Source organism: Nannobrachium achirus, assembly GCF_963921795.1.
Source record: "Nannobrachium achirus genome assembly, chromosome: 9".
In the NCBI taxonomy this organism is placed as follows: Eukaryota; Metazoa; Chordata; class Actinopteri; order Myctophiformes; family Myctophidae; genus Nannobrachium; species Nannobrachium achirus.
The window spans coordinates 6,307,155-6,328,881 of NC_137818.1; the positions used below are offsets into that span (position 1 = coordinate 6,307,155).

The 21,727-nt window shown below is 42.3% G+C and overlaps 1 protein-coding gene across 1 annotated transcript; it reads right to left on the bottom strand.

Moving 5' to 3' along the window:
- Positions 1 to 769: 769 nt before the first annotated feature.
- LOC308291875 (protein ILRUN-like) lies at positions 770 to 14,054 on the bottom strand. The gene is made up of 5 exons (XM_080734013.1): positions 13,710 to 14,054; positions 10,356 to 10,510; positions 8,896 to 9,093; positions 7,419 to 7,753; positions 770 to 5,154 (listed from the first exon to the last, which is right to left on the bottom strand). The coding sequence occupies exons 1-5, from the start codon at positions 13,865 to 13,867 to the stop codon at positions 5,116 to 5,118; spliced, it is 885 nt and encodes a 294-aa protein (XP_080590139.1). The 5' UTR covers positions 13,868 to 14,054; the 3' UTR covers positions 770 to 5,115.
- Positions 14,055 to 21,727: the final 7,673 nt, after the last annotated feature.

Here is a 21,727-nt window from a genome sequence, read left to right on the forward strand (position 1 = left end):
TGGCTTTTTCAACATTTTGGGTTGTGACCCCTGGTCTAGGACTACAACATGGCGTTAAAGTGGTTTCCACTCCCGACCGGATCAAACCCCGAAAAGCGAAGGGACCCTAGGCTTAGGGTTCCAGGTGGTCCCCAGCTAAATGATGGAGAGTTGGTAACCAAATGGACCCTCAACATATAGACCTTTAATTCTTGAGTGTAAAATGAAACCACATATGTATGGGTCCATTTTTTGAGCATAAAATTAAACCAAATGGACCCAATTGCAGGTCCATGTTGTTTTATTTTACGCTCTCAAGAGTTAAATTATTGTTAAACATCTTGCATCTTGCATTACTTGCATTAATTATTAAGAAGTCTACACAATTAGAAACCCCTCAAGGACCACAGGTTGAGAACCACTGTACTATAGTATTGTCTGCTTGTTTTCATGTTGTTTTTTTAGTTTTAGTTATGGGGACTGCCGATGTAAATTGGCATATTTTGCTAAATCTGATTACATTGATATGCATTGTTCATTAATATGCAAATATAAAAAATAACAAATCCAAATACGTTAAATCAGCTAGAAAACCAGTTCAAATGCCGAACGTTTGGTAACATCGTTCAGTGGATAGATCGTTGAGAGCAAGCAAAGCTATTCAATTTAATTGTTTATTAAAATAAAATAATAAAATAGGGAGTCATTTTGATTTTATTTTTCTATTTATGGTCAGTTTTCCAAAAATGTTCATAAATCTTCTAACACACAGATATAATAAGCAGATGTACAAGCTCACAATGTGATATGTTGTGAGTTGTCTCTCTTTCGCTCTACAATGAGGGGGGTTTGCAAACAATGAAGTGGGTAGGGTTCATAGATGTATGGAATCTTTGGCTAAGAAAATTAAATAAAAATAAAACGTCAGGTTGTTCAACATTCAGCAAATACATTCAACCCAGGATTATCCTAGACCAGTGGTTCTCAACCTGTTAGTCGGGACCCCCAGGGGGTCCCCAGATAATTAACTGTTCCCCAGTTCAAATATTACTTTGGGGGTCACGGCCTGAAAAGGTTGAGAACCACTGTCCTTAGACAGATCGAACAGATAAGCCAATATTGAACCATCTTCACCCGGGTAGATTCATTATGTAACTTGACTTTGAGTATTGATAAAAGATTATAATCTCACAATGTTTTCCAAGATTCAGTCAAATGTTCTGTTCATGTGTCTTTCTGTTATACTTCCCCATAATAACGCCTATAATTAAATACACATTTAATCCATTATTATAGCAAGCTATAAGCTTTTCCAAAGTGACAGGAGAAATCTGCCTTTATCTTCAAACTCATGTGTTGCCGAATGTCTCCCTCAAGTGGAGGGAAACGGTACGACATGTCATTATGCTGAGAAGCAAGCAGTAAAGTTGGCAGAGGCCTCAACGAAAAGTAAAAACCTTAGAAATCAACTACACTGTGTGGACTGAATGTACAACTTAAAGGTCCTTTTTAATTGATATTGTTACATAGCTTGTCTTTCCAACATGGCTTCCTGATTGTAGGAATAGATACATGTTGAAATAAGAACAAACAATCTGCTGCGCAGAGCTCAACTTTAGACTGAAAGAGAAATGTAGCCTGGTTCAAGGACTATTTCACCCAAAAGAAATGACTTCTTTGCGATCAGTTACACAACCCATGATGCCACAAATTGAAATTATGTGGAAGAAATGTTCAACCCAGATTTAACACTAAAAAAGGCTCCAATTCGTTCCCCAGCTATACCACCAACATGTGGAACGCGGCCGCCCTACCGCAAGCCTTAAAGGAGTGCACATCCCTAGCCTCCTTCAAAATTGGTCTGAAAAGTCACCTCAGACGGCTGCTACTCGAGACTTGTAAATAGCCCCCTTATGTTTTTTCCCCCCTATTTTTTTTTCTGCTTTTGGAATTGATGTTATCCTATGCAAAGTACTCTGTTCTATCCGTCTGTCTTTCAATGTTATGAGATACATAAAGTGGTTCCTGTGTAAATAAGCCTAGGATCTCCTTTTAGTTGACCTTCTACCAGTGATTTGTGCTGTCATGAAACCTATTCCTATTGCAAACTTCTAATACATTCTTAAACAAATCAATCAATCAATTAATAACTGTCAGTAATTAAAAAGACATTTCACATTCAGACATTGAAGAGGTGTGTAACTGATAGAAAATATGACATTGTTTTTGGGATGAACTACTCCTTTAATAATTGGGCGCAGAAACCTGACCTCTGATATCACGGTACTCTTTTTGTGCAGGTCTTTCCGTCCGAGTGAACGCAGCGACTCGCTCGACACGGCAACTCACTCGCCTCCGTCGTCTCCAACTTAACCGAGGTGATTTTTTTTATAAACTCGGACTGAAAGACCTGCAAAAAAAGCAACTCCGGTCATGGAAACAGAAAACAGGAAACAACAAACCCAGCCAGAATCCGTTGGCAAAAAAAGGGTACATGGCTTTATCCATTTCCGTCAGCTTCACTTTCACAATGCACACAACACACGCACACACAATTATCATAGCATAACTCAAATTCTCTCACTCACACACACACACACACACACACACACACACACACTTATACCCGATTTATTGACGTGGGGGGGGGGGGGGGGGGGGGGGGATTAGCCGATCTACAAGCTCATACACTGCAACCTTTTTTTATATCAAGGTCCATTGTTTATTCGGCAATTGAGCCACAGAAACACAGATGAGATTTTGCCTCTCAAACCCAAAAAAGGGTCCATTTGGTTCCCCCAAAACCCGTTGTTTGGTTTCTGTTCTATTCAACCTCCTCCTGCGTGGTAGGGGCTGGTGAGGCGCAGAGGAATAGCTGACACACAAGCTCACAAAACTCACAACATGCGCTGAACACTGGTTCTTCTCATTTAGTGTGACCTCGTGTATAGATCGGCTATTTCTTTGTGCCATACAAAACACCTCGTGATAAGACCTTAAGGGATAGTTAACTCCCAAAAATGCCCCTTTTCTCCTATTGATTACTCACCCCACGCAGGCTTGACTTCATAGATTTCCATTTATTAATGCATTTTTGTTTTGGTCGCATTCCTAAGCCAATAATTTGAGGAGGCTCTTTGTGTCTCCATTTGTGTCTACATAGTTCATAATTCCTCCAGTCCGCCACGCTGACAGAACTCAATTTGAGGATAAAGTACTCTTTTTTTTTTGTCCTCTGATGTATACATTGTCCTTTTTCTTTTTACAGTTCCTGTAAGAAAGAAGAAAGAAATCCGCCCGTTTGCCATTGATTGAAGCTGAAGAGGTTGATGCAGTCTTTTCCATAATGCAAAGACAAGTGACTTTGAAAATGACTAATCCCCATTGTAGCTGGTCATCAAATTAGGATGATAATCGGAATCGGCCAATATCAAAAATCGGCAGGTATGATATCAAACCGGCCAATCGGTGACCGGCAGGTCGCTGACATAAATACCGGTTTTATTTGCCGATTGTGTCTATGGCACTGCACAGCATGATGCTCTGGTCCTGTGACTAAAGTAAGCATTAGCAAGTAGCAGCCAGTCTACTTAGTGGCAGCCTACAGAATACAGATGGTGCTGATTACCTTTGCAATGTAAGGATATATTCCATAATCCTGTGTCAATGTCGTCTCCAAAAAGAAGGGGAAAAAAAGCCTGCGTCACCTGCTTTCCTCCTGCCTTGTCCAGACGAGTCATATTAGACTGGATATTGTCTGTGATTTTGGATATTGTACTATTGTGATTGATTTGGCATTCGTGTTCTTCTAGCTTATTGGTAATCAATTTGAAGTTTGTCTTGAAGGCCTACTTGGCCTGAAAAAAAGGGTATTGGAGCAACCTTATTTTCTAGTTCTTAGCTAAAGAAATCGGTATCGGAAAAATCGGTTTTGACAGATCAGACCTTCATAAAACCGGTGGATCGGTATCGGCCAAGAATTTTGCAGTCGGTCCATCTCTAGCTTAGGAATGTAACAAAAACAAAAAGAAAATCCATGAATATCCATGGAGTCTCCATGAGGTGAGTAATCGACAGAAAAAAGGGGAGTGAACTTGAACTACCCCATTAAAACGTATAAATCGGGCTATAACATACTCATGTGATCATCGCCGTAGTATCGCCACTCTCTGACACAACGTCTAAAATAAAACAAAATAAAAGATCAAGAAGAAGAAAACAACTAACTTATCATCTCATTAAAAAGACTCATATATACGGTAGCACTCATCTTTTAACTTAGCATTCACCCATGCACTCAGTGGATCCCAGTGGATCTCCCATGCACTCAGAGTGGATCCCCCGGGTCTTTCTCTATGCCGTGGTTCTCGTGTCCGGTTCTGCAGCACCTCTCATCTTTCCTCTAACGGCTCGGACAGGAGTGGCAGTTTTTTTGGGGTGGGGGTCGCTTTTTTTTCTTCATTATTTTGCATAAAATGTTTGTATTTAAACCCCCCGCCCACACTTCCACTCTCTCTCTCTCTCTCTCTGCAGCCGGTCAGACACTGGTGGTCTCTCTCTCTCTCTCTCTGACGCGACCGCACGTTTACCAACGAGTCTGCATCTAGACCTTAAGCTAGATGCAGAATAGACCAACATTAAGAGTGAAAATCTTTAACTCAAAATCTTTGCTTCTAGTGGTCCCCGGAACAAAATATTTTGCGATGGGGGTCCATCCCTGGAACAAAATATTTTGAGATGGGGGTCCGCAGGCCAAATACATATCATTTTGGGGGTCCTTAATAAATGTCTTCTAAATCGGTTTTCTGGAAAAGAAAAAAAAAAGTATGTTGCTATATCAGTGGTTCTCAAACTTTGTCATTTCAAGGACCCCCAAAATGATATGTATTTGGCCACGGAACCCCATCGCAAAATATTTTGTTCCAGGGACCCCCAAGAAGCAAAGATTTGAGTTAAAGATTTTCACTTTAAATTTTGGTCTATTCTGCATCTAGCTTATTAAGGCCACAGACTCGTTGGTAAACGCGTGGTCGCCTCTCTGACTGACTGACCGGTGAGAGCCATAGATAGATGGATAGATAGAAGGATGGAAAGATGGATAGCTGCAGTTTGACCCGTGGATGGTTCCTCCCTGTTCTAAGAGTGTCCGAACGGATAGGGTCCATGTTGTAGACCCTGGAGAAGGAGGGGAGGAGGGAGGGGGATGAAAACAAAAAGAAATACACACGTTAACATTGTGAAGCATTCCTGATGGAGCTCGTTCATTTCTATTGATAATGAGCACTTTACTGTACAGACTGTGGTAGCAAAATTCATATAACAATCATTGTGGTATTGATTCATTAAATGTCCTGTTCCTCCCTGACAAACCCTTTACAAACAGCCGACTCCAGGCCTGGAATTTCGTTATTTTAGGGGCGTGGCCACTTGGCCTTTGGTGTTGTCCGTTGTTTGAGGGCACAACGGCCAAATGCCAGGGCAGGAAGGCCATCAAATGAAACAAGATTTAGGTCCATTGAAAGAATTGATTGAATTTAAGGGTTAAGGAACTTAAGAGTGATTTAAAATGTAATATGTAGACTATCTGCTGTGAAATAAATACATTGATATTAACAATCTGATCCATGCTCAGCACAAATCAAAGATACTGGATTGGTTTAAAAATGGGGACTCAACAAAAGACACTGGTGTCTACATGACAAGAAACAGACACTGGTGTTTACATACTGACAAGTGGTACAGTCATCTGGGGCATTAAGGCCACTGTGGCCTCAGGGTATGACATTTTTTGGAGGGGCACAAGGCCAAACTGAGGGGCAACGACGGCCATGGCCTTCATGGCCTCCATGAAATTCCTGCCCTGGCCGACTCACACACTTTCTATTTCAAATGTGTGTAACTATAGAATAGAGACCATGTAAGGAGTGCCCACTGACCATCTGTTGTTACCTTTCTGTACATCTCCTGGCTATGTATAAATGTGTGTGGGACATGGGGGAAGCTCTGGAGGGAGACGCAAGGCTCTTTCTGCTGTGATGAGATCTACAATAAAGTATGAAGTCTGATTCCTGACAATGCAGTCCTGCATCTTCCTGATTTGTTTAACCTACTTATAGTAACTTCAAAAACTTCCATTACAAGATCCAGCTTATTGAGTCGGGCTTTTATCAAGCCCACCATTGAGCGTTTTCTAAAATTGTGTGGAAATATGTGACATGACAGATTCATTCTGAACAGAGCTGGTATCTTTTTTTAATGGCCAGTTGTACTTGTGACTGTGAGTTTGTGGCCAACCACCATCTATGACGATGACAATAGGGTATATGTACGTCTGCCATTTTGTTCTACTCCCGGGTGTCTTTCGACTTCCTTCACAGGTGTTACCGATGATACTAATGAAGGCTCTGTTCCATTCTGCTCAAACAGAGTCAGGTTGCTGATATTGTGCATGTTGGCTCACTGGAAACTGCTACACCAGTGGGTCTCAAAGTGTCCTTGAGTGGGTTCCAAATTAAATGTCCCGATACAGGTGTGTAACTCTGAGATTGTACAAATGGAAGCAAATGAACCCGCAAGGGTCCATTTGCTTCCATTTGTTGATTCCATTTGTATAGAGTTATGGGGGTCCTTGAAATGAAAGCACCACTGTACAATAAATCTAACAGCCTTAATTAGTATCATCGGTAACACCTGTGAAGGAAGTCGAAAGAGGCCCGGAAGTAGAACAAAATGGCGTATGTGCATATAGCCTATTGACAAAAGTAACAAATATTATCATTAAAATACATTTGTTATTGAGTTTGTAGCGGGCCGTTGTTTCTAGCTCCATCCCTATTCCTGATATGTACTGTAACACATCCTATTTATACCTCACTTCCTGTCATCTTGGCACAACTGAGGAAGACCGAAGGGTCGAAACGCTCTGTCCAAGAGGTAAATACTAGGGCTGTCTTCTTATTGACGGAGTGGCAACACTTCCATAGAGGTTAAGGTTAGGGTAAGAGATAGGGTTATTGTCGGAAAGGAACATGTCGGAATGGAGAGATGCACTCACTCCAATTATGCTTCCGCCTACTAAAAAGGTATCCACCTACGTCACGCAGAAACGGGAAGTACGGGCCTGTACCGCCCTCTTGCTATTTAAGCTTTGTAGGCAGATGACAACGGCAACCGGAAATGATCAACCTGCCGTCGTAGCAGCCATCTCTACTACGCCAGAAGCTCCCTTTCCACGTTGCGCCTAAAACGTCTGCTCCATAGACGCGTCGCCATGGGAACCAAAGCGTTCAGTGAAAGAGGTGGGACCCCCGTCGCCAACGGCTCTTTACTTAACAATTTGGACAGCAACGGCGATTGCTTCATAGCAGCCGTAGTCCCGCCTCAAGTTGTGGTAGTAGAAACAATTTCCTTAAATTCCCTATTGCCCTCTTGGGTGTTACCTGGTCGTTGGCTACTAGCGACAGGTTGCTCTGTGGCTGCAGACTGTTTGAGGAGGATATGTTGTTCACTGAGTTGTGCTGTTGTGACAGTCCGTTCTGCTGCTGCTGCTGCTGTTGCTGGTTGAAGGTTCCGGGGTCCCAGAGGCCCTGCGCCTCCCCGCCGGGGTCCCGCTGGTGCTGCCTGCTCTTCCTGGGCGAGGCGAAGGGGTTGAAGGGTCCCTCCGGGGCTCCGTGGCGGGGCGGCTGCGTGTCGAACTCTGCCTGGAAGGAGGACAGCTGCTGGGTCACGCCCAGGAGACCTCCCACCTCCACACTGAGGATCACCCAGATCACATCTGAAAAACACAACGTAACATCTGTATTATCTGAGGATCAACCAGATCACATTTGAAAACATAACGTAACATCTGTGTTATCTGAGGATCACCCAGATCACATCTGAAAACATAACGTAACATCTGTGTTATCTGAGGATCACCCAGATCACATCTGAAAAACACAAGGTAACATCTGTGTTAGGGATGGGAGGATATGAACATTTCATATCACGATTATTGTGACAAAAGAAATTGCGGTTTACGATATTATCACGATAATCAAAATCCATTATCCTGAGGTGGAACATTTGCCAAAAAATAGCAGATCAACAAGCTCACAATGCGTCGCAATGCAAAGCGTTGAGAGCTTGTAGATCAGCTATTTTTTGGACATTTGATAGAGAGTGAAAAAAAGACTATCAAGTACCTTTTACCAATAGTGGGTTTAAGTGGTACGGGATATGCAGCTCGGCAAATAAAAGGTGAATTGATTCCAGTGCATGACGGAGGACGATATCACGATAAATTAAATTTCCACGATACGATTATCTGGGTTTTTTTTTTATCACGATAAACGATAATATCGCTAATCGTCCCGGCCGAATAGTTGAATGATTTCTATTTATCTTTTTTAAGCATGAAAAAAGCCTATAAAAAAGAAAATAAATACATTTAAAAAAAAAGAAATAAAGAAAGCGTCATGTAGTATTTCTTCCCCACATGATGCAAATCAATCAGTTTAGTCTCTCTAGTCACACTACAAGTTAGAATAAAAGATTAACTTACCAAACGATGATATATATTTAAAAAAAAGAAAAAAAGATTATACCAATTTTAAATTATAATAATGGAGGTCCATACCTCCCTTGTAGAGTCCCGTGGCCATCCTCCACTGGCCTGGTATATACTGTATGTACAGTATGTATGTATGGTAGGGATGGGACCATAATCACTATCATCGTTTATCGTGATAAAAAACAGATAATCGTATGGTGGATTTATCGAAAAATCGTCCTCCGTCATGCACTGGGATCAATTCATGTTTATTTGCCGAGCTGCATATAAACCCCTCTATAATTTATTGGTAAAACGGACCTGTAAATAAATTCTTTATTTTCCTCTACCAAATCTCTTTGCCCAAAAGTCTTGTAGATCCATACCTCCAAAGTAGAGTCCGGTGGCGGTGGCCATCCTCCACTGGCCCTGGTACATCCCCGGGGCGGGGGGGCTGTGCATCTGCACGCTGACGTCCGCCCTCTCCTGGGGGTCCAGGGACCGCACCGTCACCATGGAGACGTGACCCAGCTGGTCCCCGCCCACGAACCTCAGACACACGCCGGGGGGCCACGCCTCCGAGCCTGACACACACAAACACACACACACACACACACACACACACACACACACACACACACACACACACACACACACACACACACACACAAAAGCATAATGTGAAGGCCTAATCTAATGTGAAGGCCGCAGCAGAGTGTGATCTACAAGCTCACAACGGTGAGCTGCGACGCGACGCGACGCGACGTGAGCTTGTATGTCTGCTGTGTCCCGCAAATAATGCTACAGTAAATTCTCGCGAAAACAGGTGGATAGCGGTTCAGAATTCACTCAACTATTTTTATTTGATGTACATACTGTAGGCTACACATTTTTGTTTACGTATGGAGAATATAGGAATAACGTACGCCTCAACGACAGATAAAGATACAAATTAAAAATGTAATGTTTTTACTATTTCTATGCAATTTATGTATATTACCTTGTGCTGTCATCACTTACTGTAAGTCGCTCTGGAATAAGAGCATCTGCTAAATGTACCAAAGCACGGAGAACGTCCCAAACGCTGAGGTAAACGTGTTGTTGTGCTGAAGGGAGCTCGCTGCTTGTTCGCACCGTGTTCCCCACTACCGTACGTACGAATTGGACGTTTATTTTACCACGGTTGTGGTTGTGTGCAGTGCACTGTGCATGTGCAAGCCTCGTCCGTCCGTCCGTCCGTCCAACACACACATTAAGTAAGTATAGCAAGTAAATCCTGGCTTATACAGTACTTCGTTGTCACAGCGTGTTGTGCCAATAGTGGCTGATCTACAAGCTCACAACGCCTCACATCTGCGACGCGTTGTGAGCTTACAGGTCGGCTATTTTCCAGACGCAGCGAGTCACTGCAGTCAGAGGTATATTATTTATATTATTTAATAATCTACGTACAATTTTAACACTTTCACAAGCCACAGTGTGGCTTAATATTCATAATAATCGTAACAAGCAAGCAGGCACGCTGCATGCACTGCACATTAGAACAAGTTTGCAAGTCAGTCAGTGTAAATCAGTGGCTTCCTCAAAGAAAAAGAAAAGAGGGGAAAAAACGGTGAGAAATCTGAGGGTCGGGGCGCGGGTCGGACGCATTTTAATGATTAATGGTTGGACGTCGGATGTCTTGGTGAAAGTATATGGATATATTTATACAGTATTTAATACCTGTATTCTGTACCCTCCATGTCTGGGTGAAGGTATATGGATATATTTAAGGTGCATATATAATATCCATGTCTGGGTGAAGGTATATGGATATATTTAAGGTGTATAATATTTACAGTAATACCTGTATTCTGTACCCTCCATGTCTTGGTGAAGGTGGTGTCGGGGGGAACAGACTCCCCCTCCCCGATGGTGACGTCCTCAACAAAGGACATGCAGGGAGAGTTGATGTTGGGACTCTCAAAGTCGTAGTACGCTCCGATGGCGGCCTGGAGGTTCCTTTAATGACAGATCAATACATTAATGAGAGATCAATACATTTATATGATCAATACATTAATGAGAGATCAATACATTTATATCATCAATACATTAAGCTCCAGGGAACACCCAGAAGAAAACTGGGAACATACAAATGTTCGCTTTTAAAAATATATATTCAAAGACCCTGGAACAACATATTTTGAGATGGGGGTCCACAGCCAAATGCATGTAATTTTGGGGGTCCTTGACATGAAAAGGTTTGAGAACCACTGATTTAGAAGAAGGATTTAGAAGACATTTATAGAATCGGGTCAAAAATATTAAAGACTTGAAAGTTGCACAAATGTTCACGATTTTTCAAAAATAGCAGATCTACAAGCTCGCAGCACGGCACTCGGTGTTTAATGTGGTTCAAATCTAAAGTGACACAGATATGCTTTGAGGTCTAAATGGGTTGTTTAATCCAATATTTGTATTTGAACTGCGGAGGCCCTGTTCCAACAGCAATATAGTGCGTCCAAGGTGGTCTGAATCTAGAGCATACATGGGCAACTGGCGGCCCGGGGGCCACATGCGGCCCCCACCTTCACATAATGCGGCCCTCAGGTTAATATCGGAACACTGATGAGGTGTTCCAATTCTAAACATGCAAGTGTGGTGGGTCGTAGACATAGCCGATCTACAAGCTCAAAACGCGTCGCAGTAGATCGGCTAAATTAGCTATTTTTGAATGCGTGTGGCCCTCTGGAGTGAGTGTAACAATATAGTGGCCCTCCCCATCATCAAAGTTGCCCACCCCTGATCTAGAATCTAAATGTAGAAACCCATACACTCACTACTACGGTATGCCATGGAGAGCAGCCAGCAACATGTGTTTGAGCGAGAGACACACACAGGCCAAAAGACATGAAGCAGCATTTTTATTTATAGATTGGGCAATAATAATATAGTTACTCTGAATCACGTGATTTACTGCTGACACTCAAATACACCAGCGCTGTGCCAAAGCACTCACACTAGAGATGAGACGATTAGGACTGTCACAATTATTACATAATCGCGATTATTTGAGGTAATCGCAATTATTTTGCATAATCGTCAAAATCGTTTCCATGTTGAGAAATGTTAATATATTTTCAAACACTTTCAAAAAGTATGGAAATAGCAGATCTACAAGCTCACAACGCGTCGCGAGCTTGTAGATTGGCTATTATTTCCACTTGTAACATTAATTTTTAAGTATAAAATTGTCATATATGTCAGTAATTTCTTAAAAGTTATGCGTCATGATTGCCATGTGCAACTTCAAAGCCAAACAGAAATGTAATTGTCAACGACAAATACACAATTAAATCGTTAATCGCAATGATTTGGGTGACAGTTAATCATCATGAAAAATGGGTATGTATCATGTATCATAATCACGATTATCTTCGTTCCTACTCTCACCTATGGTCATGAAGTGTGGGTCAAGACCGAAAGTATAAGGTCGCGGGTGCAAGCGGCCGAAATGGGTTTCGTCAGACGGGTGGCTGGTATCTCCCTTAGAGATAGGGTGAGAAGTTCAGTCACCCGAGAGAGACTTGGAGTAGAACTGCTCCTACACTTGGAAAGGAGTCAGATTAAGTGGTTCGGGCATCTAGTATGGATGCCCCCCGAGCACCTTCCTAGGAAGGTCCTCGATGCGCGTCCCACTGGGAGGAGACCCTGTGGCAGACCAAAGACCAGATGGAAGGATTTTATCTCCAAACTGGCTTGGGAACGCCTCGGTGTACTACCTGAGGGAGTGGAGGAAGTTGCTCAGGATAAGGAAATCTGGAGGTCTCAGTTAGAACCCCCGCGACCCGATTCCGGATAAGCGGTTGAAGATGGACGGATGGATGGATGGATGGATATCACGATTATTGTGACAAAATAAATCGCGATTTATTACATTATCGCGATAATCAAAATCCATTATCCTGGGACGGAACATTTGCCAAAAAATAGCAGATCTACAAGCTCACAACGTGTCGCTTGTAGATGGGCTATTTTTTGGCAATTATAGAGTTACCTTTTACCAAAAGAAATTTGCGATTTACGATATTCCATCCATTATCCCGAGGCGGAACATTTGCCAAAGAATAGCCGATCTACAAGCTCTGTGACACATTGTGAGCTCGAAGACATTTGATTGTATCAAGTATGCATATTATAAGAATCTTTTACCAATTATAGAGGGTTTAAGTGGTACTGGATATGCAGCTTGGCAAATAAAGGTGAATTAATCCAGGTGCATGACGGAGGACGATATCATGATCAATGTAAATCCCCACGAAACGTTTATCGTGAGTTTTTTTTGTTTTGTTTATTTTATCACGATAAATGATAATATCTCTTATCGTCCCAAATCCAGACACAAAGTGTCATTATGTAATCATGACTACACACAGGGGGAGGAGTCCTAACTAACAGGTCTATTCTGGAGTCCTGGTGTTTGGTGAATTACAAATAAGAGTTTTAATTCACCTAAACGCAGCAGATTAAAACAATACGACCAAACAATAATAAGGAAAAATCCCTTTTTTAGTGAGAGCTGATTGGGCCAATTATTATTGATCCAAATAGAGTTAGGTTGCTGGCATAGATGCATTAGAACTCAGTGGTTCCCAAACGTTTTAGCCCGAGACCCAAAAAGAGAAATTAGATGTTTGCCCCCAAACTAGTGAAAACAGCAGATCTACAAGCTCACAACGCGTAGATCTGCTATTTTCACTAGTACTTCTAGTTTATGGGATGTATCTAATTTGATCCTTTATTTATTAATGAATTACTTGGACAAACGATATTATTTTACTAATATTATTCAATTATTACTATTCATTATTCATTGAAATAATAATAATTTAAAACAAAATGTAGGAAAACCAAAAATTATGGGACCCACAAAAAAGGGTTCGCGGCCCACAAAATGGGTCCCCACCCAGTGCTTGGGAAACACTAGATAAGCACTAGATAGCAGACCTGACTTTCAATATTTACAATAACTAATCTATAAACTATACTGACAGCTTGTAGATCAGTTCTTTTTCCGCTATTATAATAATATATAGTCATAAATATCATAAACGTATCGGATATTATGTCGACACTCGACAGTAATAGATAATAGTCTAAAACAAACGAACCAAACCCCCAACCCTCCAGAAGGCCGCGGCCCGATCCCCGGCCTCACCAGTTGGTCATGTCCAGGAAGAAGGCGCATCCGGCCGGGTTGAGCTGGAAGCCCAGCAGCCTCTGGAACTCGGAGATGAGGATGTCCTTGTCGGTGGTCCCCAGGCAGCTGAACTGCTGCACCAGGTCCGGGTCCAGCTCCAGCTCCATGGCGTCCATGTCTGTCTTGGTCTGTCTGTCTGCCTCCGTCCTTCTCCCCAGCCCGGGGGGGGCCGGCGGGGACCCTGCTGTGGCCGGAACAGAGGCTGCTCCGGGCGGCCTTGCTTCACTACTTTAGTCCGAGGCCTCTCGGGCTCAGCGGGTCTCTCTGGGTTCTACCGTTACAGTGTGAGCGCTGCTGCTGCTAACTGTCATAACAAACTGACACACAAACCACAACAACGGAAGTGACGCGCGTCACGTGACCACCTGGCCTGGTTTCCCAAGCGCCGGGTCGGGGAGCCATTAGTGGGCCGCAGGCAGGGGGGGGGGGGGGGGGGGGTCCCAGTTAAAATATGATTGGTTGGTTGAGAACCCACTGCTGGTACTGTAGCATCGCTGCTGCTGCTGCTGTTGCTGGAGGGGAGTCACAGCGTCCTCTGGTGGATAAAAGAAGGATAGGCCTACATAATAGAATACCTGGTGAGGCGAGGTTACCCATAAACAGAGTAACACATTTTAAATATGAGGCTTTTCTTTTCTTTTCTTTTTTTTCCCTTTTTTGTATATTGAGATGAGAAAAAAAAGAAACGCTGCTATTTGTTCCAAAAGGCTTTATACCCTAATGTGACATAGCCCTGTTTACACAATGCTGTACCCCCTCCAACTGTAGGCCTATTATAATTTATGTTCCCCTTTTTCAACTGTTATTATTATATTTTGCTATGCCGCTAAAATGTGGAACGCCCTACCAAAGGCCTGAAAGTGATTAAAGGAGTAGTTCACTCCCAAAATGACTTTTCTATTAATTAGTCACACCATGGAGACTTGATTTCAATAATATTGTTTTGTATATTCATTCCTAAGGAAAAAAAGATTATAGTAAATTTACCCCCATTGATTCTGGAGGTATTTGGGCCCCCATCCAGGCCCATGCATTTGGATCCCCATCCAGAATCAATGGGGGTAAATTTACTATAGCCTAATAAATGTGTTATCTTAGGAATGCAACAAATACAAAAAAGTGTTATTGAACTCAAGTCTCCATAATCAATAGAAGGAAAGTCATTTTGGTGGGTGAACTACTCCTTTAAATTAGATGTCTTACAACACTGGTTCCCAAACAGTGGGTCGGGACCCATTTGTGGGTCACAGACAATTTTTTATGCGTCCTTTAATTTTTTGATTTCCTTCATTTAGTTTTTAAATTATTATTAGTTCAAAACATTTCCAAAAAACATTCCTTAAAAAAGCACAATTCTTTTCATGAATTAAAAAAACGAATTCAATGTTTTCTTTTTCTTGCCCAGCACGTCCCTGATGCTCACAACACCTCGCAGTGTGAGGTGTTGTGAGCATGTAGATCGGATATTTTCACAATGTTCGCCTCTTGCTTACTTAATATTTGACAGTTTGGCCAGTTTGATATTAAAGTCCTTAAATTGTCACTTTATAAATGTGCAGATACCCTGTAGGCCTATACACTTAGGCCTACTGTATGTTGGTTGCATGTTGTTTACTGTTGAGTGAGAAAAATAAATTACATTAAGATAATCATCAGCTAAATAATTTGGGGACCCCACTTGGGGTCCCGAACCCAAGTTTGGCAACCACTGACCTACGATACAACGTAGGCTTTTATCAGACACTCTTCCTCCAGAGCGACTTAAAACAAGGTAAACACATAGGCCTACTCATATAGGCGGCTTCACAGGGGGGCATTGGGGAGCCCCCTGATTAGACGTTGTGCCCCCCCGATTGGCCAGCCACCATTATTATTCATAATTTTACAACCAGTAAGACTCCCTAATCGGGAGATAAGTGACCTTTAGGTCGCATACACAAACTTTAGAAGGCAATGGTAGCCAATCAGGAGGGAATATGGGAAATGGGACAGATCCATGTTGATGACATGACTGTAGAGATACTGTGTACCGCTTTGCATGATTTTAGGGCAAAATCTGTAGGAGCAGTGTCCAAAAATGTATCTTGCTAGAATCTGCCTCATGGTGGCGCTAGAAGAAGGCCATGTGAGAAATGAGGGGTCATCACAGGGGGAGGGCACCAGATCTTTCTTAGGCAAAAATAGATCTACAAGCTCACCACGTCTTGCATCTGTTCAATTTGAGATCTCTCCTGCGTTCTGGGAGCCCGAGATGACACACCTCCAGAGCCTTTCTGCCCCGACGTGTCAAACTGGGGATTCCCTTTAGGTGTCAGTGACATAGTGTCAAACTGGGGATTCCCTTTAGATGGCAGTGACATAGTGTCAAACTGGGGATTCCCTTTAGATGGCAGTGACATAGTGTCAAACTGGGGATTCCATTTAGATGTCAGTGACATAGTGTCAAACTGGGGATTCTCTTTAGGTGTCAGTGACATAGTGTCAAACTGGGGATTCTCTTTAGGTGTCAGTGACATAGTGTCAAACTGGGGATTCTCTTTAGGTGTCAGTGACATAGTGTCAAACTGGGGATTCTCTTTAGGTGTCAGTGACATAGTGTCAAACTGGGGATTCCATTTAGATGTCAGTGAACATAGTGTCAAACTGGGGATTCTCTTTAGGTGTCAGTGACATAGTGTCAAACTGGGGATTCTCTTTAGGTGTCAGTGACATAGTGTCAAACTGGGGATTCCCTTTAGGTGTCAGTGACATAGTGTCAAACTGGGGATTCCCTTTAGATGGCAGTGACATAGTGTCAAACTGGGGATTCCCTTTAGATGGCAGTGACATAGTGTCAAACTGGGGATTCTCTTTAGGTGTCAGTGACATAGTGTCAAACTGGGGATTCCCTTTAGATGTCAGTGAACATAGTGTCAAACTGGGGATTCCCTTTAGATGTCAGTGACGTAGTGTCAAACTGGGGATTCCCTTTAGATGTCAGTGAACATAGTGTCAAACTGGGGATTCCCTTTAGATGTCAGTGAACATAGTGTCAAACTGGGGATTCCCTTTAGATGTCAGTGAACATAGTGTCAAACTGGGGATTCCCTTTAGATGTCAGTGAACATAGTGTCAAACTGGGGATTCCCTTTAGATGTCAGTGAACATAGTGTCAAACTGGGGATTCCCTTTAGATGTCAGTGAACATAGTGTCAAACTGGGGATTCCCTTTAGATGTCAGTGACATAGTGTCAAACTGGGGATTCCCTTTAGATGTCAGTGAACATAGTGTCAAACTGGGGATTCCCTTTAGATGTCAGTGAACATAGTGTCAAACTGGGGATTCCCTTTAGATGTCAGTGAACATAGTGTCAAACTGGGGATTCCCTTTAGATGTCAGTGAACATAGTGTCAAACTGGGGATTCCCTTTAGATGTCAGTGAACATAGTGTCAAACTGGGGATTCCCTTTAGGTGTCAGTGACATAGTGTCAAACTGGGGATTCCATTTAGATGTCAGTGACATAGTGTCAAACTGGGGATTCCCTTTAGATGTCAGTGACATAGTGTCAAACTGGGGATTCCCTTTAGATGTCAGTGACATAGTGTCAAACTGGGGATTCCCTTTAGATGTCAGTGAACATAGTGTCAAACTGGGGATTCCCTTTAGATGTCAGTGACGTAGTGTCAAACTGGGGATTCCCTTTAGATGTCAGTGAACATAGTGTCAAACTGGGGATTCCCTTTAGATGTCAGTGAACATAGTGTCAAACTGGGGATTCCCTTTAGATGTCAGTGAACATAGTGTCAAACTGGGGATTCCCTTTAGATGTCAGTGAACATAGTGTCAAACTGGGGATTCCCTTTAGATGTCAGTGAACATAGTGTCAAACTGGGGATTCCCTTTAGGTGTCAGTGACATAGTGTCAAACTGGGGATTCCATTTAGATGTCAGTGACATAGTGTCAAACTGGGGATTCCCTTTAGATGTCAGTGACATAGTGTCAAACTGGGGATTCCCTTTAGATGTCAGTGACATAGTGTCAAACTGGGGATTCCCTTTAGATGTCAGTGAACATAGTGTCAAACTGGGGATTCCCTTTAGATGTCAGTGACGTAGTGTCAAACTGGGGATTCCATTTAGATGTCAGTGAACATAGTGTCAAACTGGGGATTCCCTTTAGATGTCAGTGAACATAGTGTCAAACTGGGGATTCCCTTTAGATGTCAGTGAACATAGTGTCAAACTGGGGATTCCCTTTAGATGTCAGTGAACATAGTGTCAAACTGGGGATTCCCTTTAGATGTCAATGAACATAGTGTCAAACTGGGGATTCCCTTTAGGTGTCAGTGACATAGTGTCAAACTGGGGATTCCATTTAGATGTCAGTGACATAGTGTCAAACTGGGGATTCCCTTTAGATGTCAGTGACATAGTGTCAAACTGGGGATTCCCTTTATATTCCCCTCTCTATCTTAAAGGAGGACTGTGTTCTCTTCTCGCCGCCTACTGTATGTCTCCTTCTGTTGTTTTCTTCATACTTCCATGGCTCAGCGAGGTTTCTGCACTGAGATTAGGAACAGAAGTTCCTCCTCAAGAGGTGGAAATGATTTCCAGACCTCTCCTCTGTTTCTTTTCCCTTGTTACTGCTTGTCATTCATCATTGTTGGACCACTGCTACTTTAAAGAGGTGGTGCCATGATTCCCCCCCCCCCCCCCCCCCCTCTAAAACATGATTATCAGGTATTATGATTATACTAGGAGGAAGATTCTTTTCCAAAAAAGTATACAGAAAGAGTTAAAATTGGGTTTTTATGTGGCCACACCCCCAGTTCATTAAGTATGCATGGATGGCATGGTGGGTGGTGACCCAGCTGGTATAGCCACACCCCACAGTGTTGGGTGAATGGCAATTGGGGAGGAGTTGATACTAAGGGTGTCACAGTATCTGTGTTTTTTAACTGACACTTTCGGCCACAAGGTGGCAGCCTCCAAGAGAAAACAAACAAATACTAAGAGAATACATCATTTAAAAAAAAAAAACACACACATCAGGGGGTCTAATGAAGTACTTTCAACCTCCTAGACACATGAAAAACAGAAAAAGTACAAAACTATGGCACCACCTCTTTAAACAAGTTAACCCTCTTTGCTTGGTTTGAAACACTTAAGTTATCAGTACAGGGTAATTACACAGAATCAAAACAGTGTTGTTAGTTAATAGGTTTATTACTCAACAGAATTATAGAGATGCCAAGGAAACTAGCACGAGACAAGTTCTTAATTTCCAATAATTCCAGGTTTATTTAAAAGTTCAGAAAAGAAAGTCACAAAAATTATACAAATTCAAAAAGGGATGAAATGATTCAACTAGTAATCCCAGAAAAACAGCAAAAGCTAAAAAAAGATATAAAAGGATATAATAGTAATACAGGAAAAACAGCTAAATAAGTTGTAGTTCTAGGAACTCACAAAATCCCTTTGCCAACGATAGAGGCCATCTGAGAGCTGTTTGATTGGGGAAAAAATTACAAAGTTCAAATCTAGAAATAAATGCAAAATATTTAAGGGCTCCAAACTTCCTCTCGCAACAGTGGTCCGTAAATGAATAAATTGTTTTCGGCCCATTTCCCTGTAAATATCGTACTATTTGGGGCCCTCCACTATACTAGCGCTTAATTGTTTTCCACTCTGCTGGAGGAGTAGGTTTCTAATTTCACTGTGATTTATCAATAGGCCATAAAGTTAGGTGGTGTTGTCTTAATACATTATTCCACCCTGATGACATATCTGAACTTTTACAAATGTTATCACAGGCTAAATCAATCAAAAAGTTAAAAAAAAGAAACACTTCATCAAAAAAAGTGTATTTTATGTACCCTAAACAATACCCTAACACTAAAACCACACATTTCACTTATATTTCATATTACATTTTATCAAAATATTAGGGAGGCGAAAACACTTCGCCAACAACACATTCTTGTATTTCAAATTAATTAAATGAAACAAACAAAACTATATCTCCCAACTTAAGGGGATTCCAGACGGTACGCGGTCACCGCCTGCTAGTAATTCATTTTCAACGGGAGGCGGGCGGCTTTTTCAGCCGCGCAGCGAAGTTTTGGGGCGGCGAGGCGAGCGGGCGCGGCCCCGTGAAATCCCCCGCGAGCGTGCTCGTTTGTGCATGCGTACGCGGGCGGTGAGAGATGGATTGTGTTCATCTTTGTGAAATACCGCGCAGCGTTTACTCAAAGAGCGAGTGTGTTTGTGTATCACCGCGGCGCGGTCCTCGCAGATCCAAGCGGGAGCCCCGGCGGCAACCGCTGTCCGTCTGTAGAGCGCCTTAGGCTTCCTTAATCAGGACAGGCAAACATGACATTGTGGTTCTTACTGTTAGCTGAGCTTTTCTTCTTCTAATCATTAATAATGTTTTCTAATGACCACCACATTGAGGTAACATTTCATCTTTCTCATCATGTTTTGTCAACGTAAACAATCATCAACAGTGAGAAAACAATGCATTTTCTCAAGTCCCGTTTAGTCCGCCTTCGTTGTCAGGTCAACTCTCTCCAGTTACAGTTACAGTAGTCTAGGTCAACTCTCTCCAGTTACAGTTACAGTAGTCTAGGTCAACTCTCTCCAGTTACAGTTACAGTAGTCTAGGTCAACTCTCTCCAGTTACAGTTACAGTAGTCTAGGTCAACTCTACTGTTACAGTTACAGTTACAGTAGTCTAGGTCAACTCTACAGTTACAGTTACAGTAGTCTAGGTCAACTCTCTCCAGTTACAGTAACAGTTACAGTGACAGTAGTCTAGGTCAACTCCCTACAGTTACAGTTACAGTTACAGTAGTCTAGGTCAACTCTATCCAGTTACAGTTACAGTAGTGTAGGTCAACTCTCTCCAGTTACAGTTCCAGTTACAGTAGTCTAGGTCAACTCTCTCCAGTTACAGTTACAGTAGTCTAGGTCAACTCTCTCCAGTTCCAGTTACAGTTGCAGTTACAGTAGTCTAGGTCAACTCTCTAAAGTTACAGTTACAGTAGTCTAGATCAACTCCCTACAGTTACAGTTACAGTTACAGTAGTCTAGGTCAACTCTCTCCAGTTACAGTTACAGTAGTCTAGGTCAACTCCCTACAGTTACAGTTACAGTAGTCTAGGTCAACTCTCTCCAGTTACAGTTACAGTTACAGTAGTCTAGGTCAACTCCCTACAGTTACAGTTACAGTAGTCTAGGTCAACTCTCTCCAGTTACAGTTACAGTAGTCTAGGTCAACTCTCTCCAGTTACAGTAACAGTTACAGTTACAGTAGTCTAGGTCAACTCTCTCCAGTTACAGTTACAGTTACAGTAGTCTAGGTCAACTCCCTACAGTTACAGTTACAGTTACAGTAGTCTAGGTCAACTCTCTCCAGTTACAGTTACAGTTACAGTAGTCTAGGTCAACTCTCTCCAGTAACAGTTACAGTTACAGTAGTCTAGGTCAACTCTCTCCAGTTACAGTAACAGTTACAGTAGTCTAGGTCAACTCTCTCCAGTTACAGTAACAGTTACAGTGACAGTAGTCTAGGTCAACTCCCTACAGTTACAGTTACAGTTACAGTAGTCTAGGTCAACTCTCTCCAGTTACAGTTACAGTTACAGTAGTGTAGGTCAACTCTCTCCAGTTACAGTAACAGTTACAGTGACAGTAGTCTAGGTCAACTCCCTACAGTTACAGTTACAGTTACAGTAGTCTAGGTCAACTCTCTCCAGTTACAGTTACAGTAGTCTAGGTCAACTCTCTCCAGTTACAGTAACAGTTACAGTTACAGTAGTCTAGGTCAACTCTCTCCAGTTACAGTTACAGTTACAGTAGTCTAGGTCAACTCCCTACAGTTACAGTTACAGTTACAGTAGTCTAGGTCAACTCTCTCCAGTTACAGTTACAGTTACAGTAGTCTAGGTCAACTCTCTCCAGTAACAGTTACAGTTACAGTAGTCTAGGTCAAC